At 40.7% G+C, this 25,704-nt stretch overlaps 1 protein-coding gene and 1 pseudogene across 1 annotated transcript; one reads left to right on the plus strand and one right to left on the minus strand.

Moving 5' to 3' along the window:
* The window catches only part of LOC139547126 (glycerol-3-phosphate dehydrogenase, mitochondrial-like), a 41,806-nt pseudogene extending 39,569 nt beyond the window's left edge, over window positions 1–2,237 (minus strand).
* A 6,298-nt stretch (window positions 2,238–8,535) lies between these two features.
* LOC139546914 (nuclear receptor subfamily 4 group A member 2-like) lies at window positions 8,536–13,966 on the plus strand. Its single transcript, XM_071355860.1, has 8 exons — window positions 8,536–8,705; window positions 9,295–9,399; window positions 9,632–10,503; window positions 11,127–11,256; window positions 11,422–11,585; window positions 11,968–12,170; window positions 12,333–12,511; window positions 12,627–13,966. Exons 3-8 carry the CDS (start codon window positions 9,634–9,636, stop codon window positions 12,881–12,883), a joined length of 1,803 nt encoding a protein of 600 aa, XP_071211961.1. The 5' UTR covers window positions 8,536–8,705; window positions 9,295–9,399; window positions 9,632–9,633; the 3' UTR covers window positions 12,884–13,966.
* Window positions 13,967–25,704: the final 11,738 nt, after the last annotated feature.

The following is a 25,704-nucleotide window of genomic DNA, read 5'->3' on the forward strand; positions in this document are numbered from 1 at the left end:
GCATGATGGATGCGTGTTCTCATGTGGTTTCCTCCATACCCTAGTCCTCCCATCAGCGTAAAACAACAGGAACCGGGATTCATCAGACCAGGCAATGTTTTCCCAATTCTCCACTGTCCAGTGTTTTAGTTCCTTAGCCCACTGCAACCACAGTTTCTTGTTTTTTGCTGAAAGAAGTGGAACTCTGCAAGGTTGTCGGCTGCCATACCCCATTAGTGTCAAGGTACGACGAGTTGTGCATTCTTTTATGGGTCTTTAGGCACCAATGTTGTACTGGACCGTCAGTGGACTAACTGTAGCACGTCTGTTGCTCTGCACAATTTGTGTCAGCCTCCTTTGTCCTTTCATCAATGACCCGTTTTCGACCACTGGCCTGACGTGGGCTGGATGTCCTTTTGGGTGGTGGACCATTCTTGATACACACAGGAAAATGTTGAGCGTGAAAAATCTAGCAGCATTGCAGTTATTGACACTCAAACCGGTGCACCTGGCACCTACTACCATACCCCACTCAAAGGCAATTAAATATTTTGTCTTGCCCATTCACCGTCTGAATGGCACACATACAAAATCCATGTCTCAATTGTCTCAAAGCTTAAAAAATAATTCTTTAACCTGTCTCCTCCCCTTCATCTTCACTGATTGAACAGGCCTTAACAGATGACATCAATAAGGTATCATAGCTTTTACCTGGATTCCCCTGGTCAATCTACACTATATATACAAAAGTATGTGGACACCCCTTCAAATGAGTGGATTCGGATCTTTCAGCCAAACCCGTTGCTGACAGGTGTATAAAATCGAGCACACAGCCATGCAATCTCCATAGACAAATATTGGCAATAGAATGGCCTGACTGAAGAGCTCAGTGACTTTCAACGTGGCACCGTCATAGGATGCCAACTTTCCAACAAGTCAGTTGGTCAAATTTCTGCCCTGCTAGAGCTGCCCCGGTCAACTGTACGTGCTGTTATTGTGAAGTGGAAACGTCTAGGAGCAACAACGGCTTACAGAACGGGACCGCCGAGTGCTGAAGCGCGTTAAAATCTTGTGTCCTCGGTTGTAACACTCCAAACTGCCTCTGGAAGCAACGTCAGTACATGAACTGTTCGTTGGAGCTTCATGAAATGGGTTTCCATAGCCGAACAGCCGCACACAAGCCTAAGATCACCATGCGCAATGCCAAGCGTCGGCTGGAGTGGTGTAAAGCTCACCGCCATTGGATTCTGCAGCGTTCTCTGGAGTGATGAATCATGCTTCACCATCTGGCAGTCCAACGGATTAATCTGGGTTTGGTGGATGCCAGGCTAATGCTACCTGCCTCAATGCATAGTGCCAACTGAGGAGGAATAATGGTCTGGGGCTGTATGGTCTAGGCTCCTTAGTTCCAGTGAAGAGAAATCTTAACGCTACAGCATACAATGACATTCTAGACGATTATGTGCTTCCAACTTTGTGGCAACAGTTTGGGGAAGGCCCTTTCCTGTTTCAGCATGACAATGGCCCCGTGCACAAAGCGAGGTCCATACAGAAATGGTTTGTTGAGATCGGTGTGGAAGAACTTGACTGGCCTGCACCAAGCCCTTACCTCAACCCCATCAAACACCTTTGGGATGAATTGGACTCCCCGACTACGAGCCAGGCCCAATAGCCAAACATCAGTGCTCAACCTCATTAATGCTCTTGCGGCTGAATGGAAGCAAGTCCCCGCAGCAATGTTCCAACATCTAGTGGAAAGCTTTCCCAGAAGAGTGGAGGCTGTTATAGCAGCAAAGGGGAGACCAACTCCATATTAATGCCCATGTTTCTGGAAAGAGATGTTCGACGAGCAGGTGACCACATACTTTTGGTAATGTAGTGTATGTCATGGAAAGAGCAGATGTTCCTAATGTTTTGTACACTCAGTGTAAATTCCGGCCTTGCTTCAAGCCAGCAGTTAGCCTATCCTGTGTGCTGCAAATAAATGATCCACATGCAAAAGAAAAGCAGGGAATGGACAGATAAAGCATTAGGAACAACTGGTAGACTGCAAATGGCAGCTTATTCCATGTCACAGCGTCTAAGGCACAATCTGAGCATGTGGCTCCTCCCCCCACAATGAGCAGATCAAACTCCTGGGTGTTGAGCAAGGCCGTTAGCTGGGCTTGCCTGGATGGGAGCTCGTCTTGGAAGGCCACGTTCACCAGTTCAACGAGAGTCGGGCCTAGACCATCAGCACAAACAAACCAGTCATCCATTTCATTGTCATATGACTCCAGGGGACATTGCACGTGAATAAATGTGCTTCATTAGTATGCATATGTCTTCACATTCTTTATGATGGATTTTGTAAAAAATAAACCATGTATTATCTGTGGGGAAAAAATGGCAGCCACCACGAAGGAATAAAAAATAATAAATAACATGCTAATTTATAATAAACCCTATACCCCACCCCATTTCCAAATATTGTCTTTTGAGATGAATGACAAAACCTGCATGCCACATGCATTAAGATAACTTTGTACAGTACAAAAAATATATTGCAGAGAAACTTATAAAGAAAAGCTAATACAGAAGCCTAAATACACTAAAAGTATTGATAGTATGGTACAGTAACATTAAGTATGGCCAGATTATCTACAACAGAACAAACAGACAAAACACTACAGAAGAGGTCACTCAAAGGTCACTCAAAGGTCATCAGTAAGGAGATGTGAAGAACTAGCCTAATTTCTTAGCAGCATGTATAATGAGTGACATTGTATATAAACTGCTTAGAAGTTGCTTACCCATTAATGCTTTGGGATGATGACAATGAGCAAAATGGCATTATAACAAATAAAGAATAAGCAAAGTCTTTGTAGGGATGGGATTAACATTGTCAAACCATCTTCTGATATCTCATCATTTTTAAACATAAACTGTATAGGCCTAATACATCAAGCCATTTAAATTGAGGTCTACAAGGCCAAATATTACCAAGATCACCAAAAAGTAACCAAGGTCTCTAAGCCTAGTTGATTTCTGCACATATTTGACTTGGCTGACATGCAGTTTTCAAGTTTCACTGTAGCATTTCAACAATGTGGACGCTAGAGGCTCAACTGTTTTTCTCTGTGTCCAGTCAGCTGTGTAAGGCCATAAAAGGCTACCAATCCTCCACTTGCTATGACAGCAGTTCCTTTGACTGCCTTTCGGAACGCTGTGCTTCCTGCAAGACAAAATACAACTTTCACCGGGAAGAAAAAAGACAAACACACGTCATTATCGGCCTAGCCTATCATCATCATGATCTGTCTCTGAAAGCAGTTAGAATTAGCCTACCCCTTTTTCATTGCTTGTTCAGTTTACTGAAGATTTAGGAAATTGCTCTCAAGGGCGCTAGTGTTGTGGTCGCTATTCTACCCTGACCAACAGTGGTGGTTTGGTGTGCAACTTTTTCCTGATACCATCGATTTCAACCAGAGCCTGGCCTATTCAACTGTTGCCAGGACAGTCTCCTCATCAGCACCACAAGTTGGAGTGTGCAGCAGGCACGAGGCGAGAAAATCCTGCCATCCAGCTGCTCAAGTAGAAAGCCATGCAGCTTATGCAAAGCTTGAGCCAATTCCCTCATCCATTCTAGGAGACTTCAGAAGGACCGAAATGGAAACATAGCAAATTATGAAGCAAAGATGGAATAACAGTAAATAGTGTCAGTGGCTCAGAGTCAGATACAATGTTGCCTCGTGATTTCATCTATTTCTGGTTCTAATATAGATCAATTAGAATTAGCCTAGTTAAATAACAGAGATGTGATTTGAGAGTAAGATGAAATCGCATCTAATCAAACCCTGTCAATTTGAAATACAAGTAAATATACTGTCCTAAAACAGGCTAGACCTAAATTCATACAAAGCCCAACAGTGAGATGTAGACCTAAATTTGCCTATTTAGATCCTGTTGTCTTCCACAATGATTAGGCTAGCTAGATTAATCATCAACAAAAAGATTTACAAAGAAACTATTGGTTTCCCTGATTTTCAATCCAACAGGCAATTGATTGTGGCATCAAGGCCACCTGCAGCTTCAGAATACATTTTGGGGAAAAAACAGCCCAACTAGGAAATATTGCCGCACGACATGAATATGCAGGGCCTCGATACCAGCAGTGTCATTACTAATGTTGCTGCCAATTACAGAGCATGTCATGACACTGTGATTCATGAATATTCATCAGTGACTGATATAGAGGCAGTGCTATGCAAAGGCCTCTGTCCCCATTTTACTGTCTCATTGTGAATGGCGAACAGGTACCTCCATCATACCATGGCGGCGCCTTCCAGCTGTAAGACAAGCTGTTCCATAAGGCATTGCTAGTTAACAGTATGTTATTTAAAAGTGTATTAAAGTGATGAAGTGCTCCTTGGCTCTAAAGAGCACGCATTAAAGCATATTAAGTAGACATTTAAGCTTGTAAAGTGGGAATGTAGAAATGGAAAGAAGACGTAGGGCAATGGAATGCCTTTAGGGTGAGCCTGCTCGGGAAAGTTAAGATTCCTTACAGTCCGTGTCATGAAGTTTGTCATTTCTATCAACAAATATATCAAATAGGCTACTGTGGAAAATGTTTTACCCTGAGCTACTAAACTAGCCTAAATCTATGTATCAGTATGCAACCAAATCCTTTATCTTATTTAAAACTGCGTGACCTGAAACGTTGCACTGTAGTAAGAAAGGCGGATACTGGATAATACTGCCAGTGACGGTTAAGACATCAATAGGTTACCTGGGTCGTTCCATGAAAAGAGTGCCTTTTTTTGCATCCCTTGATATTTTAAGTCGAATTTGTGCGCCAATATTGAATTTTCTAAACGCCTGTTATGTTCAATGAAGTGCCCTTTAATTAAGATCACATGGAGAATGCAATCAATCTGATTTTCATTATGAATAAAGACTTGCTAAAGTGTAAAAATTCAGCATTTTGACTTGTCCCTCAGTGCATCCTCTGTGACTTTTTGGAAGATTTTAACCCCCTAAATGCTAACATTTCTCCAAATTTTGTGTACCATCATTATAAAGCCCTAGTTATTTTCTTGCTTTTACAAAGTCATTTTTAAAGATAATTATTTATTTCATGTCATTAGTTGATTAGTATACATTTTTTAGTATACAGAAAACCACAGGTTCCTAACGCATGTCAAAGAAAATGGTTCAGAATCTATGGGTGCATTCTGACAAGTGATTATGTATGCTGGTATGTGTATGCCATGGGGGATTTGTGCTAAAAATGAATGAACTTACAGTTCTTCCGATGTCTCTGGCAGCTATCAACCTGCACAGACCCCAGGATCAATGATTGCAAAGCGTGAAAACAACAACTTGAGAGCCCGGTAGACGACTGGTTGCTAGCAACAACCTCTTGGCAGTCGAACCAGGAAGTAGATTCATATAATGAGCATCCCAGTAAACAATCAAAACAGAGATAAGAGAGTGTTGTCCAATCATGATTGATCCTATTTTATCTTGGAGAGTAACTGCACACCACTTGCCTCAGACTGACCCTCTATGTGTGCAAGTAGACTACTGTACAGTAAGACCATGTCCATGTGTGGTGGTCTATTTGTGACAGAGGCCAGTTTAACAGATGCTGACCTTGTCAGGGCTAGTGTTCAGATAAGCAGTGATGATGGTTCATGGACAGCACTTGTTTCAGCACCTTGGACAGATCTCTCTTCTTTTTTTTTTTTTTACTGTGTATGACAACGCACACTTTTTTCCAGCACCATGGACAGCAACTTTTTGTTTTTACAGTCTGTCTAGGGGCAGAACACACCCACGCGTGCACGCACACACGCACGCACGCACGCTCGCACACACACACACACACACACACACACAAACACACACACAGACACACACACTGTACAATTGTCATCTAATGAGTTCTAATATACTCCTGGGTCAATAAAAGACAGAGCGAAACACGCACGCACACACACATTTGACAATGATTAGCAATGTCAGTCTAAACTCCATCCACCACAGATTTAATAGCTATCATTTTTAGAAAATATATTTGCTCTGATTTGATTATATATGATTAGCTCCCCACGTCCAAATGATTGTCAATTAATTGTGCATATAAATGAGGTACTTGGTTATTCTACAGTAAAATGGGCAATTAAATTGCTAATTGTATTTTCATTTGAAACTTTAATTGGTCAATGGATAACAGTAGATTAAGGAATAGCAGTAGGCTAATAATGTACCGTAACAACTGAGACTTTCAGGATAAAGTTGTTGGACTTCATTACTCATCCTTGTTAGAAAAATACAAGGTGCTTGTTGTTGTGACATAACGGTGTTGGCTAATAAACTACGTTGCATTGGGTAAAAGAGGAAAATGTTTCCTTGATTTAAAAAAACGACACTGCATAATAATATGGGAGTATCTGTAGGTATATGCAAAACCTGAAATGTTCCCATTCGTAAGGTCCCACTGTCATAGGATGCCAAACCTATGATAAGTTGAGAAACTTTGCAATTGACTCACTATGCAAGAACTCCTGTCATTCGCTGTAACTGATGCACTTTAGGCCTACAACAAAGATAGAAGGTATTTTGTTATTCTGTTTTGAACACATACTATGGCTATCTACTTTTTCAGAGGGTAGATTGAATGAGATGTAGATACCATCTAGTTTTTCCAAGCACTCCCTGCAAATTCAACACTGTTTAAAAACAATTTACTTGACTAACCTAGACTCATACAGGATCTAGGTCTAGGCTAACAACTTATGAAATTCCACTGAGCAGGAATACAGTGAAGTCTGCATTTACAAAACATTCGATTTTCCATGTCAGTATAGGTGATTTTATATGCTCCTAAAGCGTACTGGTGTAGCCTTAGTTCACTCAAGTCAGAGGTAAATAGGGATCTAATGATCTATGGGCGATGAACAATAGTGTCCTCTAGAGGTGAGTGCAACCATGAAGTGTTGTTTGGGTTCTCCCCCCACTGTCCATTAGTTATAACTATGTCATGACTATATCAGAGCTCACTGATCGTGGACTGTCTGTTCACAATCCCATGGAAATATGGACTTAGATGAAGACACAGGCTGTGTGTTAGTGAGTACAAGACAATTGAATTGTTGGCCTAGGCCTACTAATTTCCCTCTCAAAGCTGCATAAGTTTGTGCCAGAATATTCACGCCCTAGCGCCCTTAGCCTCAGTGGCAGATCCATGCTACTAAAATAAGCAGGTGTGGAATAGGCCTACACTCTTAGAAAAAAAGGGTTCTGGATAGAACCAAAAAGGGTTCCGTGTTTGCTTCATATATGACACCCCTTAAGATTCTTCTATAGAACCTTATATGGAACCTAAGGGTTCTATTTGGAACCAATGTTGGTTCAGTGAAGAAGAACCCCTGATCAAAAAAAAACCTGACCCCCTGAACCCCACAAAGGGGTTCTATATAGAACCCTTAGGGGGGCCATATATGAAACAAGAAATAGAACCCTTGGTTATATCCTGAACCTTTTTTTCAAAGACTGTGTAGTGGATACACATGCAAGTAGGTCTAAACTAAAGACCAGGAATACTGTTACAGCACAATAACAATAGGGACAAGACTATGACTGGAGGTCTGTTGACTGTGTCAAAGCCGTCGTTTGTCAAAGCCGTCGTGTGATCTCCCTATCGCGTTTCCCTTTCTCGGTGAAATTGGCTCGCCCGTGACAACTGGCTCTCCACACTCAATAATGTCTGCTCGTGAGCAGCAGAGAACATGACTGACGGCTTGTGAAAAAGGTAGACCACACACTCACGCAATTATGGATTTGTTGGAGTCCAATTGAAATCAAATAGTTGAGTTTAAAGATAGCCAGGAATAATATTGACCCACCCGCTATTAGCCTGTCTAACCAAACAAAGTGAACCGCTCTGGAGGTCACCACTAGGCTGATTATGACATGCATGGATAAACAAATCACCGCCACTATCACATTATCGAATGTTGAGCAAATATTTCACTTGGCAAAAAAATAAGGCATACGCTATTCGTGTTCAAAAACGGCTTATACGCGTACTGACATATTGCAACAGAGCTTTTACCTGTACAATTCGTGTAAACCTCTGTGACCTGCTGTGCGTCGTTCCTAGGCTCTTTTGAATACCTGGCTGCGGCTACGAAAAACCTAAGATGAGACACCTGGCTGGTTGAAGCTAACGGTGAGAATGATGTGCAGCACAAACAGGTGATGAACTCAGTCTAAACAGAATGACACAGTAAAGCTTTGCTTGAGTATATATAGATATTTACATTTCTGTTCATTAACCCGTTTTCCATATGTCAATAATGTTTTCCTATACATTTTATGGTATGCAATCACTAAGGAGAGCCGTCTCAGGTGTACATATACACATGCTATGCAACGGACTCGGCGTGTTGACTGGACCATGTTCCAAAAGAGATTGGTGCAGGTCACTGGCGACGCAGATGACGTTGAGATGTGAAACACGTGGGCTGTGGTGCACAGAGCTCACATAAACAAAGGCACATTGGCAGACGGGGTAGTCGATGGTTGTATTGCGCGCAGTGCTCTGAGGAAGTCGTATAGATTGCTTGGTATTGTTGGCTATACTCTCGCTCACACGTTGGAGCTTTTTACAGAATTGAAGAAGACTATCTACATGCTTTATGCATGGATTGACAACCACGTTTCTGGTGTGAAAGAAGGTAGGTTGGTTTATTTTAAAAAGCGTTATGTTTATTTTAATAAGCGGGTTGTGTCTGATTTTTTTGTTGTGACATATTGCTTTGTAGAAATGATTGGGAGGCATCGAAAACAGTTTTTCTGTAACAGTTTATTTCTCAGCAATTGTGTCATGTTGAGCATTGTTACTTTACACATTGGGAATGGTACTGAAGGATTTAGAATTGTTACATTTGACATTGATTGTTCAACGTTACTTTGGAAAGGAGAAGTTGCGAAAGTCATTGATGTCAATACCGTGGAGGGTGGATGTTCAGCGACAAACTTCAAAATTCTTCATTCAAAATGTCATGCTTGTGTATAACATATAACGGGCAACTGCGAAGCACTGTGTGATTTTAAAGCTCATCCATGCGGTTTATTATTTAACCTTTGTCAATTAGGCAATAGCCTAGGCTATGAGGCTCGCATAAGTAAAAGCATAGTGAACATGTCGGGATATTGTGCTTAATTGCTTAACGTGTTTCTCACGGATTCTTGGAGTATACATTGACTTCTCTGATGACACTGCGTTTTCTAAGTGAATATAAGTAAACGTTATTATTTCTTTAGGGGACGATTCCAGAAAAGAGACGCTTTCTTGAATCCTGACACCATACACCTCCAGACAACATTGTCCATTTCAAGTGTCACCGAAAAACAGTCCCAAGACGAAAGGTAGGAGAGCTTATTCTACAGTATATAATAAAGAATGATTATGAATAGATCCAAAGTATTCCGAAATTGTCCCGTTTAAAACAACGCGATTTAAATAAGTTATCTGAACATAAGATCAGATCCGGATCAAAATTATTTAGAATTATTGTTATTTTGTACGTTATATTATGTCTATAGTTTGTAGCTTGTAAATGGATTTTTAACATCAACATGTTGTCACTTTCGTTTTCAGCCATGCCCTGCATTCAGGCTCAGTATGGGTCATCACCGCAAGGAGCCAGCCCCGCTTCGCAGAGCTACAGCTACCACACCGCTGGAGAATACAGCTGCGACTTCTTAACACCTGAGTTTGTTAAGTTTAGTATGGACCTGACCAACACTGAGATCACAGCTACTACTTCTCTCCCTAGTTTCAGCACATTCATTGACAACTATAGCACCAGTTACGACGTTAAACCGCCCTGTCTATATCAAATGCCCCATTCTGGAGAGCAGTCCTCCATCAAAGTCGAGGACGTCCAGATGCACAGCTATCATCAGCAGAGCCATTTGCCACCTCAGTCGGAAGAGATGATGGCCCACTCCGGGTCAATTTACTTCAAACCCTCCTCACCTCATGCCCCAACCACACCAAACTTCCAGGTCCAGCCCAATCACATGTGGGAGGACCCTGGGTCCCTCCACAGTTTCCACCAGAACTATGTGGCTGCGACCTCTCATATGATAGACCAGCGCAAAAACCCGGTGTCAAGACTGTCACTATTCTCCTTCAAACAGTCCCCTCCTGGTACCCCTGTGTCGAGTTGCCAGATGCGATTCGATGGTCCACTGCACGTCTCCATGAACCACGACAACCCAGGAGCACACCGAGGCTTAGACAGCCAGAGTTTCGCGGTACCCAGTGCTCTAAGGAAACAGGCTGGCTTAGCCTTCCCCCACTCCCTCCAGCTCGGCCATGGACACCAGTTGATGGACAGCCAAGTTCATTCGCCCCCGTCCCGCGGATCACCATCAAACGAGGGTCTGTGCGCAGTGTGTGGGGACAACGCTGCTTGCCAGCATTATGGAGTGAGAACCTGCGAGGGTTGCAAAGGATTTTTTAAGGTGAGCTTTTGTCGATTGTGAATTATGCAACTCAATTATTACAATTATTAATTGTATTATTAGGCCTGTTATTTTCTGTTAGACAGTTGTCGTAGTGGTAGGCATGTTGTTTTTTTGTCAGACAATTGTCGTGTTGTTATTTTAATATTCCCCTTATTATTGGTGGTGGGAGTATGCCTAGTAAACCATTATGCCTAGTAAACCATTATGACAATTGTAATACAATTTGGATATCATTTTCGTCAAGTCATTAAAAACTCTCAGTGTTGTGAGCTGTTTTTGTGATATGACAGTCATCTCTGGACTAGGAAGTGTCACAATATTCCCCATGGTAAAAATGAAATGGTCACTTTATTTCGAACCCCTGTTCAATGGCCTAATCTTACCTCTTTAAATAGAGGTGGTCTCAGAGGGCCGTAAAAATATGAATGCCCACGGATTTGTATTTACTGAATGTCTACCTCTTCGGTTCCTCGCATATATAACAGCCCGAAACTGGAAGGATGGAAGTGCTGTTACAATATCAATCATCCTATATAGCGCAGCTCAATGAGTGCTAGCTTTGTATTCATTGTACAGGCGCCAATGTCCATGCTAAAAGCCTGTTGTCTTCACCTTTGCAGCGCACTGTTCAGAAAAATGCTAAATACGTGTGTTTAGCGAACAAAAATTGTCCTGTCGATAAACGCCGAAGAAACCGTTGCCAATACTGCCGTTTCCAGAAGTGCATGGTTGTCGGAATGGTCAAAGAGGGTAAGGACATACTGTGGTCACTTTGATTGTTTGTGTCCGTGCATGGCCATAAAGCACCTGCGGTCCTACGCGTAAAGTTTGCACGTAAAGCAAGTTTAAACTTTACGCACAACAATCAAAGTTAAATACAATTCTATATTTTCTCTTGTCTTCCTTTTAACACAGTTGTCCGGACTGCTAATCTAAAGGGTCGAAGAGGCCGTCTTCCCTCCAAACCTAAAAGTCCCCAAGACGCCTCACCACCCTCGCCGCCTGTCAGTCTCATAAGTGCCCTTGTTAGGTCCCATGTCGATTCCAACCCGTCCATGTCTGGCTTGGACTATTCAAGAGTGAGTTTACCATTTAATTCCCTTCAATAAATTGTGTATGAACATAAACACTGTGTTGCTGATATATAATATAATTAGAGTGAAAATACAACGTTTGAACAAACCATGTCTGGATTTATTTGATCATGTTTCGATGTGCATTTGTCACACAATTTATGGACTTCAAAAGTTGTGTGCAAGACAGGTCTGGATTCCAAACTTTGTCCGTCTTTTAAGGTGGCATATTTTACTTAAGTAAATCGCTTTGAAACGGAGAACTCAATAAAAAGAAGACATGAATTTAATAGTAAGAAAGCACTCCCCTCCTAGAAATAGGCTTTGCAATTTCACGGGTTATATATTTTAAAGGACCTCATTAAGCCCTGTTGAAATTAAATTCCAGTTTCAGTCTAACCCTGACTACCAAATGAGTGGAGACGACACCCAGCACATCCAGCAGTTCTATGATCTCCTGACGGGTTCCATGGAGATTATCCGCGGTTGGGCGGAGAAGATCCCTGGGTTTTCTGATCTTCCGAAGCAGGATCAAGATCTCCTCTTCGAATCAGCCTTTCTTGAACTTTTTGTTCTGCGCCTGGCATACAGGTAAGCCTCTTCGTAATTATGAAATAACCTCGACTATAATAAAGATCCACCCCCCTTCAAGCATCGTTGCTTTGGCTTTTATTAGCCACCCAATAATTAGGAGCCTCTTAAATCCCCATTTATTGCTCAAAGTAATTAATGACACTTTGTTATTAATTGCAGGTCCAACCCAGTGGAAGGCAAACTCATTTTTTGCAACGGGGTGGTCTTGCACAGGCTGCAGTGCGTCCGAGGATTTGGGGAATGGATAGACTCGATTGTGGAGTTTTCCTCTAACCTGCAGAGCATGAACATCGACATATCAGCATTCTCCTGCATCGCCGCTCTTGCTATGGTAACAGGTGAGCAAATACAGGAAATATTTCAATTTAATCCCTCTCCCAAGTGTTAGACTGTTTAAATGTATTTCTTATATTCACATTTTGGTAATTATGTTTTATTATTTTCATGTTACAGAGAGGCATGGGCTTAAGGAACCCAAGAGGGTTGAAGAACTTCAAAACAAGATAGTGAACTGCCTCAAAGACCAAGTGACATTCAATGGCGGAGGCTTGAATCGTCCGAACTACTTGTCAAAACTTTTGGGAAAGCTCCCTGAACTTCGCACGCTATGTACACAAGGTCTGCAGCGTATCTTCTACTTAAAACTCGAAGACTTGGTTCCTCCGCCAGCAATAATTGACAAACTTTTCCTCGACACTCTACCTTTTTAAATGGACTTTAAAACGGACTTTTAATGAGACCTCAAAGAACTTCCACAGACTCTGTTTGAGTCAGCCTAACACATTTTTTTAGATTTTAACTATGAATATTTTCAAGCTCCCTAGTACAATCCCCTACATTCTGATCAAGGATCCATGAAAAAGATACAAAGAAGAGTGAGAAAAAATTGTCCTCAGAAAACACACTGATGTTCGATTTTTTTATAGGCCTAATCCCCAGTATAGCCATTCGGGGAAAGTCTCCAAGGCCAATTCTCGACCAAGTTAAAAAACTTTCTTGCAACTCTTAGCCTATTCCTTGTTGTTGACCAAACATCTGTTCCATTGACAACGCATACTGATATGTAATATATTTCATTTATATATATGCACATATATGATATATTATGTGACGCGTCCAATGCGTCAATTTATAACACTGTAAAAAGTTCGTTAATGACAAAATGCCATTTTTCTTTTATGACTTGTGCCTATATGTGTTTCTGTCAGGATCCCAGAGGTATGGAAGTGTTTCGAAAAGACGACGCATGTTGTAGGTTTTATAGGCACTTGCTGTCGAGGAGACGTCTATATTATATACTGGACACTATGTAGTCTGCTAGATTTTATAAAGATTCGTAGTACTGGCACACCTTTTATGTATGACGCATATGTGAAAAAGTATCTCCATCTGTATAGATAAAGAGGGACCCATGGTGTTTGTAAAACTGTCAGACATTCCTTGTTTGTATGTGTTGTAAGTATTGTTGCTGTTGAATATAAACGTTTCTATATTTATTATTTTATTGCCAAAAGCTACATTAAGCATGGAGCAGTTTAAATGATTTTCAAACCATCATAATTCATGCTGAGCACGTTGTCTATGTTTTATGTCTTATAGACGTCTAGATAGTTATAATTTCACACATTAGAAAATGAACAATTCGTCCTATATAAAAGATAAATAAGTGTGCGGTACATCCTTTGCCTTCATGGTGTATTTGAGTAGGCTATTGCAATGCATTCGGTGCCGAATTTCAAACGTTTAGAGAGAAAGAGATATTTAATGTTTACAAATAAAACTTTTAAATCATTCTTTCTTGCGAAACAATTTCTCATAATTGATTTTCCTTTACAAATATTCTACAGGTGCATCTAAATGAAATTATTTAATCCCAAATTAATTAAGTGAATTGTTGCTTTCCTGTAAATATAGTGTACATTTTGACGAAATTCTTTCTCGGTATGTCTTATGGAATATTTGGTTTGTTTGTTCAGGCTACGCAGAAATAAGATGTCACTAGTTAGGCTGTGATTACAGTGGATTTTTGATTACAGTGAAATAACGTACAATTTACATTCATGCAACAAAAAAAATCGTTTATCAAAAATAGATAACCCTCAGTAATTGTCATGAATGCTTGAAAGGTGTATGGTTTATGGAAGCGTTTCATTGAGGTAGGATATGTATGATTCAATGTATTTGATATTTATTTGCAAGAAAGAGGGCAACATTAGCAGTTTGCTAAAAAAAAAAGTCGGAACGGTCTTGGACTCAAAATAATTGGACAAAACGTTTAATTACATTGTTCATTCATTTCTCTTATGGGAACTGCGTAATTTGTAGCCTATAAGCCTACATAACCAAAAGACAAGTTCAACAAGTATTGGGAATATTGACATTTCAAGAGAAGTGGCTTGCTGACGTTGCATCCATAAGGTCCATAGCCTACGTTTAAATTGATAGAATAAGTGACAGCCGAGAACATAATAAAATGTCCCTGTCTTTATTTATGCAATCACGCCAGAAGGACGAGGCCGCTATCAAACCAAAGAAGTAAAACCGTCTGAAAACAGTTGGATGGACACCGTACATTTTGCATCATTTCTGACAGCTTCTGATATTTGATAACCAACAGTAGAACATCTGTCAAAAAACATAGTTGTCCGAAGTCTGATTTATCCTGGACAAAATAATGGACAATATAATTGAAAAAGATTTTTGGAACGAAATCAACAGACAAACAGGAGTAATTCAAGTTATGAAAGGTATATTAGGGTATCTACTTTGGAGTTAGGGCGTATATGATTTAGGAAAATATCTAAATAAAGTATCCTGATTTCAATTTAACCAGTATCATTAATTTGAAGATAAACTATGACTGTCCTATATAATTATTGAAACATTTCAGTTTAAACTATAGTAGACTATTGCTTACTCGATGTCAGAGGCGCGTAAATGAGTTATTACTTCCGCATTGAAATAGGTCTGTCCTTTTTTTACTTAGAAGTTAACGTTTTTTTTAAAGTGGTTCTGTCAGTTCCAGAGGTGTGCAAACACACTTCAGAGCAGTAGCCTATGCCGGTAGGCAATACCCTATGTACCAAACAAGAAAACTGCCACAATTGAAAAAAAGATAGCATCAAGTGAATTCATTAGGGCACTACTCTGAACAATATGAAAGCTGTTTGTGCTCAAGTACCATGACCATTTTATAGAGCACCTTTACCGCCAACTAACACTTGCTCGTAGCCACATACTGTACGGAGTGCGGAAAGGCTCGTATCCCTCTGCTGATTGGGGATATGGATCTGATATAGACCTAGCCAAATAAATTACGACGATGATGTTAATACTATAGTTTTGCCTGTTGTCTATGATTTGTTGCAAAATCAGCCCCATTGGTATAGAGAAACTTCAGAACGTGTATGTCGTTCTGACTATGTAAATAGATATTGGACCCTGATCAACCAATGTATTAGTCTGTCGTCTCTAAATCTCAGAAAGGACCTACAAAGGTGTCATATAGCCTATTGTAATAGTTTAATATCACTTTTAATCGATGTAATTAGGGGGGTTTCAATTGGCCATGTCTTGTGATATCAGATGGATATTTGATATCAGACAAATGCGTTTCTCATCAAGTAAATATGTCTTAGTGTATGTAATAATATTCCCCGCAGGGAATTCAACTGTTGATTCTTGACCGCCGCCGCAGCCTATTTCGAAGACTTGCCAGGTTTTTCTTTATTCTGCCTCATAGCCACAAACACAGCACAGGACCACACGTTGCACTAAACCCGTATTTTTCATATTTGCAATTATTTATTGTTTGCATATGAACGCACTGGATTATATATAGCTTCATATGTAGGCCTACACATTGCCTATACATTGTCACATAAAAGTAGTTGAGACATTGTTCACCATTGTACTGCTACATTACAGATGCAATTAAGAAACCACAGGCAAAAACCCAAACAGGCAATTGAACTATACTGTCATCGCTGGTCACATCACTCTCTCCTAAAAGGAAAGTGATGTGTGCCTCTAAGGCGATGTCTGGATCTTATCCACAAATGATACAAGATGTATTACATGATCAACATGGCAGCAGTATAGCTCGTCTTTAAAGTTCCTAGCAGAAGGCTATAAATTGTCTAAATAATTAGATCTTTACCGCAAAGTGCTAATTCCAAGACTAATTGTGATTACATTCAGAACCGGTTTGGTGACATTTAGCAGATCCGCTGAAAAGGATGCTTGCAATGTCTCAAGTTCATTTCTGTTGACTCCATTTGGTTGGGAGATGTCTTTCTCTGCACAATGAAATATGATATTTGTTTGTGGCAAAAACGCGTTTGACAGTGGCTGTGCAGGAATGCATACGTAAATCCCATTTAGCTTAATTACCAGCATACTTAACATCAATACAAGGTTTTGACGTTACATTCTTACTGAAAAAAACCCCGTTATACATTGATTTTGTAATCGAATATGACTCATCATCACGTGGTCTCAATATTATTATTTTTCATTATAGCACTATAACCTTATAGGATTATAGCATTATAGCACCTTTACAGGGTTATGCAAGTGCAAGGTCTGTAGTAAGAAGAAGGAGAAAGCAGCACAGAGAGAGTGACAGAAATAGCATGGTCTCCATAAGAGACTGTGCCCAAATGTCCTCTGCTAAGTGCATGCACCTGTTCTGAGAAAAGGGTACATCTCATCCTCTGAGAGTGCTGCTAGTTCTCTGGGCTTCTATTATTCCTGCAGACCTATGCCAGTTAAATGCTGTTTTTTATTCCTTCTTCCATGTATTCCCTCATCCTCCCCCAATTTATTCAGTGTCCCCCAGAATGTGTTGCAACACAGGTGAAATGCTATCATGTAAACAGTCAAAGTCCTCACCTGATCATGAATGATATATTTAGAAAATCTATACAATTTGACAGAAATTAGACTAACCTGTGTTATAAAATCTAGAACAGATGATATTTTATCTTTCATGACGTCATACAGTGTAATCTATTTCCCCCTGATAGTATTAGGCTTATGCTGCCAAGAACTAACATTAGATGATGGTGGAAAATATTCCAATAGAATACCATTTGTTGTTATGATGTTCTGCTTGGCTTATGAACCTCTGGTATTTTGGTTGGGTTTAGTCACACAAATCCTTCCTGCAAAGCAAAATATTCATATGGAATAAATGTGGATTTGGATAAGGCAGTTTTATGTAGTACCACAATGAGTGTACTTTGATCTCTTATTTATGTGACAAGACCATTATATAGATTTCACATTTTTTATTTGACAAAATAGGAGCTCCACTTGACCAAATAACTATTCTAAACAACTCCTGTCAAGACTCATTTTCAATCTTTGACCATTGGTGCCTTTGAGAAAAGATGTTGGTCAAGGCCCTGCTCTTGACTGTGAGTGAGCTGAGTAAGGAGAGCAAGGCCAGGCAGTCTCTTCACTTCATAGCACTTCATAATACTTCATAACACTCTGTAGCACTTCATAACACTTCACAACACTTCATAACACGCCATAACACTTCATAGCACGTCATAGAACTTCATAGCACTTCATAGCACTTCATAGCATTTAATGTTCTTCTTACGTTTTTCCCATGTCACACGTCCCTTCAGCTCTCTACTCTAGCCTACAGACTACAGTCTACTTACAGTGTCGTGAGGGAAGCTGCCCTCTCCCACATCCTGCATGTGATGATTAGGGGCCGCATGTATCCCAGAGTAGGAGCAGGAATAGGAGATTTAGCGTCAGTTTGGCCTTTTCGATCACAATTAATACAATTACATGGACTGGGGGGAGCTGATCCTACTCCTACTCGGAGAAGCTTGATTCATAAGGCCCCTAACATAATCATACTGAAGCAAACTCTGAAACACAATAACAAAAATATTTCTCACATATTTCAAGGATCTAGCTAATGGATGCTCGGCCCGGTGTCTGCTACAGCTGCTTGATGGAGTTGAACGAGACTCTTCTGCTTCAGCCCACAGGCCCACCATGTTGTTAAACTGTGTTTGGTTGCCCTGACTCCTTGCAAATAGTTATCCCTTCAATGCACGCCCTATACTGGCAGCTTACTTGAACATTTATTTTGGTAGTATTTGGAATTGTATGTGTTTTAATGAGTATTGAGGCACCGTGGATAAGCACATCTATTGCTAAAATGTATTGCCGTATACTGAGGAAGAGTTCATACGTTTCTCAATGGTATTGAGTAAAGTTTGTGATAAACATCTGGCACAAAAACGGTCACAACCCTGCTTTCCAAGAAAGAGAGTGAAGACAAAATATACCTTGCACAGAAGGGAATGGAGCCTCTGGAGGCCTTGGATCACCCTGACACACAGCGGCTTTATCATTCATAGGACTAAACAGACAATCAATTCAGCAGCCATGTATGGCGAATGAAGGGAGGCGACAAGCTGTGAATGATGAGGAGCCAAAAATCAAAGTCCTCTGTCCTCCTCAACTCTAATGGCCGTCAGCAAGCAAGACAGGACCAGTAAAATGAGGTTAATCATTTGCAAAGATCCTTTTAAAGAAGATTGACTGAACTTGATGCCCAGTCAGATCACTCATAAATATTTACTTCCTATTAACAGCTGTGGGTAGTCTGTTATTGCACATTGATTTCTGATGGATTTTTGATGGATGTTGTTAAAGGGATGGTTCACCCAAATTACAAAATTAGATATTGGTTTCCTTACCCTGTAAGCAGTCTATGGACAAGGTATGACAGCAATCCATGTTTTGGTATAGTTTCCCTGGCACTGTTTCCACATGCTAATGTTTTAGCATTTGTGGCACAAATCCAATTCAAGTCATGGGACTAACGTTAGCATTTTTCGCGCAGCATGTCCAAATCATCAGAAAGTATCTAAAATTGATTGTGAATCTCAACAAAGTCACTTATAGCAGATTTTAACAAGATGCGCGAAAAATGTTAACATCGGTCCCATGACTTTAATGGAATTTGTGCCACAAATGTTAAGACGTTAGCATGTGGAAACAGTGCCAGAGAAACTAAACCAAAGCATGGATTGCTGTCATACCTTGTCCGTAGACTGCTTACAGGGTATGTAAACCAATGTGTCTTTTTGTAATTTGGGTGATTTATCCCTTTAAATTATTATTTCAAGTGTGGTCAGCACACAAAATAAATCAATTAATGAAATACTTGAACTGGAGTTATTCATGCAATGAGATTGATAGAATTATCTGTCTGGAGGTGGTTCCCAAATGTTTTTAAGATGGCTATTTATATGAATAACATGGATATCACAGTTCTTTTGGATAAACATGTCGTAATTACTAAATATAACAGCTATCACAAACATAACCAAGCAAAAACATTAAAAAAAAAATATTTTCAAGTTTTGAGAAGCAACATGCAGCCGCACTGAACATTTGAACCTCATCCTTTGACCTTATTGACTAAATAAAAGAGGACATTTCCTTTATGGAAAGAGTTAACGTTTCCCAAGGCAGACATGTTTCCGATTCAATTGGTTTTAATGAACCCACTGCTCACTGGTTACCGAAGTAGAAAGCACAGCCATAAATGCTTGATGGTAAAAGAGGAGATATTGAGGAGGGAAGGGTGCAGAATGTGTATTTCTAAGTGGCGAGAAAATGCGTCAATCCAGCTGGTAGAAGTCAGTGGCTGAAGAGGCAGTGGATTGTATAACCATCAAAGATGCACTAGATCTCTAGGGCAAAGCTTGAGGGGGAAAAAAGGATAGAGGACAAGACTGTAAACGTGCCGATTTGTGAAGGGCCCAATTCTAATGAATGAGCAAAACAGATCTGTGATATTAGGCTTGAAATCAGGAAATCGATGTGTAATCCACATTTTCATCACAAATAGGCTTAGTATACACAGTTGAAGTCGGAAGTTTACATACACTTAGGTTGGAGTCATTAAAACTCGTTTTTTCAACCACTCCACAAATTTCTTCTTAATCTTCTTAACAAACTATAGTTTTGGCAAGTCGGGTAGGACATCTACTTTGTGCATGACACAAGTGATCTTTCCAACAATTGTTTAGAGACAGATTATTTCACTTATAATTCACTGTATAACAATTCCAGTGAGTCAGAAGTTTACATACACTAAGTTGACTTGCCTTTAAACAGCTTGGAAAATTCTAGAAAATGATGTCATGGCTTTAGAAGCTTCTGATAGGCTAATTGACATAATTTGAGTCAATTGGAGGTGTACCTGTGGATGGATTTCAAGGCTTACCTTCAAACTCAGTGCCTCTTTGCTTGAGATCATGGGAAAATCAAAAGAAATCAGCCAAGACCTCAGAAAAAAAATTGTAGACCTCCACAAGTCTGGTTCATCCTTGGGAGCAATTTCCAAATGCCTGAAAGGTACCACGTTCATCTGTACAAACAATAGTACACAAGTATAAACACCATGGGACCATGCAGCCGTCATACCGCTCAGGAATGAGACGCGTTCTGTCTCCTAGAGATGAACGTACTTTGGTGCGAAAAGTGCAAATCAATCCCAGAACAACAGCAAAGGACCTTGTGAAGATGCTGGAGGAAACAGGTACAAAAGTATCTATATCCACAGCAAAACGAGTCCTATATCGACATAATCCGCTCAACAAGGAAGAAGCCACTGCTCCAAAACCGCCATAAAAAAGCCAGACAACGGTTTGCAACTGCACATGGGGACAAATATCATACTTTTTGGAGAAATGTCCTCTGGTCTGATGAAACAAAAATAGAACTGTTTGGCCATAATGACCATCATTATGTTTGGAGGAAAAAGGGGGAGGCTTGCAAGCCGAAGAACACCATCCCAACCGTGAAGCACGGGGGTGGCAGCATCATGTTGTGGGGGTGCTTAGCTGCAGGAGGGACTGGTGCACTTCACAAAATAGATGGCATCATGAGGACGGAAAATTATGTGGATATATTGAAGCAACATCTCAAGACATCAGTCAGGAAGTTAAAGCTTGGTCGCAAATGGGTCTTCCAAGTGGACAATGACCTCAAGCATACTTCCAAAGTTGTGGCAAAATGGCTTAAGGACAACAAAGTCAAGGTATTGGAGTGGCCATCACAAAGCCCTGACCTCAAGCCTATAGAAAATTTGTGGCCGAACTGAAAAAGCGGGTGTGAGCAAGGAGGCTACAAACCTGACACAAGCTCTGTCAGGATGAATGGGCCACAATTCACCCAACTTATTGTGGAAGCTTGTGGAAGGCTACATGAAACGTTTGACCCAAGATGAACAATTTGAAGGCAATGCTACCAAATATTAATTGAGTGTATGTAAACTTCTGACCCACTGGGAATGTGATGAAAGAAATAAAAGCTGAAATAAATCATTCTCTCTACTATTATTCTGACATTTCACATTCTTAAAATAAAGTGGTGATCCTAACTGACCTAAAACAGGGAATTTGTACTCGGATTAAATGTCAGGAATTGTGAAAAATTGAGTTTAAATGTATATGGCTAAGGTGTATGTAAACTTCCGACTTCAACTGTGTAAAACAAAAGTTTATGTACTCATGTTTGTGAGATGTAAATTATTGTAAAAAGAAAAAAAGAAGGCATCACTCATTTACACCCCAGCACATTTTGATGATTAGATTGAATGCATGGCTGCAAACTATCACTGTCTGATGTCATCATGCAAAATGTCAATGTGCTCAGATGCATTGGCTTGCTACCAACAAGAATTTACCCTGAACCTGTGAACTGATTTTTCCCCCTTCTGCTTCACCATGTGTAGTGAATGTCTTTAACACATCCATGCACATGTAATCTGCTCATGTTTGTCATGTAAATTGTGCATGTTTTTTTTTCATAGACTTCTCAGTCCAAGGCAGAGGGACAAACACCACTGGCACAGATCATCTCTGCTTTGAGATAACTTATGAAACGTGGACAATATTAGCAATAATACAATTTGAGTGTGACTGACCTAGCTATTAGTGTTTGTCTTGTTCTAACTCATATTGCTATCATCAATGTCATCTTGTGGATACAGGGTGAAGCAAATCCCGAAAAACAGTTGCAGATTCGGTATTCAAGCTTAAGCTCAGAGGACATATGACACCGGTCAGTTGTCAGAATACAGCTGAAGTTCTGTGCTTTTTTTTAGGACATAAGCAGAACCATGCCCCACAGATATTGCCTCAACTTTGTCAAGTGGCACATTCAAATGCAAGGCCTATGGCCAAATCAAAAGAAAACGGAGGAAATATTTTGCCTGTTTTGACATGACCGTTTTTGAAAGTTCAAGCAGAAAACCAATTATAATGAGCAGTGCAAAGCCCGAAGCCTATCGATGCCACTCATAGATAATAAAACAAGAGAAAATGGAAAATAAGACTTGCAGTAAGCCAGTGCTTATAGCTGGTGGAGCTATCCACCCAACACTGGATATCATATTAATAGTGTCTGTTTGCTGTTGAGTTTCCAAGCAGCTGCATTCTAGTACAGATCAAATCAAGTCAGGATTAGAAAGTAAAAGAGCATGGTTTAAGGTAATCTATCCCACAGGAGCCCTGGTCCAATTCATCAAACAAAGCTTACAACTACACCCCCAAGTGTTTTTCGCCACTGCATGGCTAGAGGCACACATGCTTGAAATTATTTATAAAATACATCCATAGATTTTGCATGAGTGGAGGGTTCTCCCCTCCCACTAGTTTGATTGTTTTGCCTATGTGTATTGCGGTGTCTGACTGTGTGCGCGCACTTGAGTGTGTGAGCATGAAGAGAACATTTGTTATGCAAACACAAGTGTATTATATGACGCATGCTGTGTTGGACACAGGCTTCCACTTGGTATATATAGCTATGTTCATGTCTCAGCTAAGGATGATACTATTGAGAGTTCAGATTCTGTTGTGGCTGCTCTTCTGCCTGATCCTTTGTGGAGGGCCCCATTGAGCTCTCTCAGGGTTGAGGGTCGAGGGGGGCAGGGGAGCGTGTGTCACGGCAGACAGGGGAGATCCAGCGCAGGCTTTACCAGAGCTTTGTCATATCACTAGGAGATTAAGGACAGACACATGTCAAACCCTGCAGAGCCTGCTGCAATAAAACACCTGCCAACGGCCAACCTTCTGGATCCGCTCAACCCCAGCCCAGAACCACACGCGGTTCCTAAACCACAAGGCCTAACACTACAGCTTTACAATGGTTGTTCTGATATAGATAAGGTAACAAGGACACCACTGAGACTAGAGTCATCTTCAAGTAGGTCGCTCGGGGAAAAAAATATGTGTCAAATATGCTAAGATGTCATTTATCTTGTGAATATGGTTAAAATGATCCCAAGAGAAAAACAGATCACTTCAAATACTTTGTGAGGTTGAACGTATCGACTTACATATTAATTTAACTTAAAAATCCTTCACAGGAAATATTAAACATATGGAAAAGGAAAGTGAGGTTTGAGGAAAACTGGATATTTTACATGAAATCCGGTGAAGAGGGCTGACAAAAATGGTCAGCCTATGAACATACGTTCCCAAGCTTTGTTCTTCTTGAGTGAGTTCCTTTTAAGTAAGAGGAGAACGAGAAGGAGGAGGTCTCCAAGAGTACCAACTACGAGCAGGATCAAGCTCAATGAGCCTAGCTAATCTAGAAGGTCTTCAGAAATATGGACTGGAGGCTGGAGATATTTTCCCAACAAGAAGCCAAAAGAAGTGCGCAGAGAGAACACTAGAATCACTGACCTTCAAACAAGCTCTCCCTCCATATAGAGTATGGGAGACATGCACAATCCATCAAAAATGCACATGAACTTTACTCTTCAAATACTTCCTGCTTGAATAACAGTCAGTGGCTCAGCTGTGAATATTGCATGGACTCATATTGTATTCACAGAAAGTTGAATGGCAACTGAATAATGTGCAAATGTATTTAATTTTTTTATTTTATATCTTTAAAAAATATGGCCTGTGGTTTATGGCTCTGTAGAAATATCTTCTTTAAAAAAAAAACTTCAATATTGTTACGTTGGGAGAATGATTTATACATATTTATCTATCATTGTATTTTTTTATTATCTGTTTCATACGCTGTGCGAGTTACAAACTTGAGCGCTTCTCATTGTTTTTGGATTGTTTGAAAGAGGACCTTGCTCCTTAACCCCCTAGAGTCAATGTCCGTGACCCCACGGAAGTCTAATTAGCATAAGAAAAAAATCCCCGTAAAATCGGTCAGTTTAAGCTATTACATATTTTTCTGAAGTAAATGTGTTGATATGAATCACTTTTGAATACTCATGGTTAAAAAATGTATTTCTTTGTGAAACCAACAAAGGCAAAAAAAATGGAACAGAATCAATCAAATATATATAATGCACCTGCGTCCAGTATAGTAGCCATGAAATTGCCCTTCCCAATGTCCCCTTCCAGGAATGAAAAGATCCGTGTTAATTTCCAGGCCCTCTTTGATTGGGTGAACCTGGCTCCGTCTCGCGTGGCATGGCTACCACAGGTCAGTGGCTGGTGCAGTGTACCATGAAACAAACAAATAGAAAAAGGCACCTTGTGGCACTCTACTTTCACCAGCGACTGCAAGCCTGCCAGGTCCCTGTGACGAAAACCTGTGCCTCAGAAACAACCGAGGAGAGAGGGAGAGAGAGAGTGGGAGAAGGAGGGGTAAGACAGAGATGGGGGCGCAGAGGGAAAGAGAGGGAGAGTCGGAGCAGGGGGGAAGGAAAGGGGGGACCAAACGAGAGAGGGATCGGGAGAATGGGAGAGACAGGCCGATCATCCAGTGTGATAAGATGTGTAAAATAAGTCTGATTATCACAGAAGGCTGGAAGCAACAGACAGACAGTTGGGAGTCATCTCAAAACTCAGGAGGGTAGACAGAAGACAAGAGGTCACAATTATATCCCGCCCGCTCCTCTTCCCCTCCGTCTCATGAAGTGAGGTAATATATTCGGTTAGTTCCTGTATGGCGCTGAGGGGAAATTCTAATTAAGGGTGGAGGGAATTTTGACACGTGAAGCAGAGATCAATATTTAGCATCGTAATCAGCAATTCCTGATGGCTTGACAGTGTCACTGTGGTGCTCTGGAACTCTCCATTACTCACTGGGAGAGTGGAGGCAGGCCTCGGCTAACCGACCGGCGGACTCCTCTCCCAGCCATCATGAATCACAGGAAGTGATGCTCCATTTTGTCTTGTTTTTATCTTCAGTCATCTTTTAAAAAGAGAGCTGATACATAGGAGCACAAAGAACACAAATAACACATTGCAAAATGCCTGGGCTAGGGTAGGTTATACAGCGACATCACAGCTTTACCACCTCTAAACAGTTTTCTTTCCTCAGCCACGTCACCCGTGATACAAGTCAGTATTCAACGTCCATCCATGTCTGAGGACGTTGGGAGATGACGTGGAAAATGTCCACTAGGGGCAACAGTGAGCGCTGTTACCTTCAAGTAGGTTTCGGTTTTGCTAGGGCATTGTGGATGGGGATGGTGTGTGGGCGTAAGCATCTTCCTCTGATTCCGAAG

Source organism: Salvelinus alpinus, chromosome 20 (genome assembly GCF_045679555.1).
Source record: "Salvelinus alpinus chromosome 20, SLU_Salpinus.1, whole genome shotgun sequence".
NCBI classification, from domain to species: domain Eukaryota; kingdom Metazoa; phylum Chordata; class Actinopteri; order Salmoniformes; family Salmonidae; genus Salvelinus; species Salvelinus alpinus.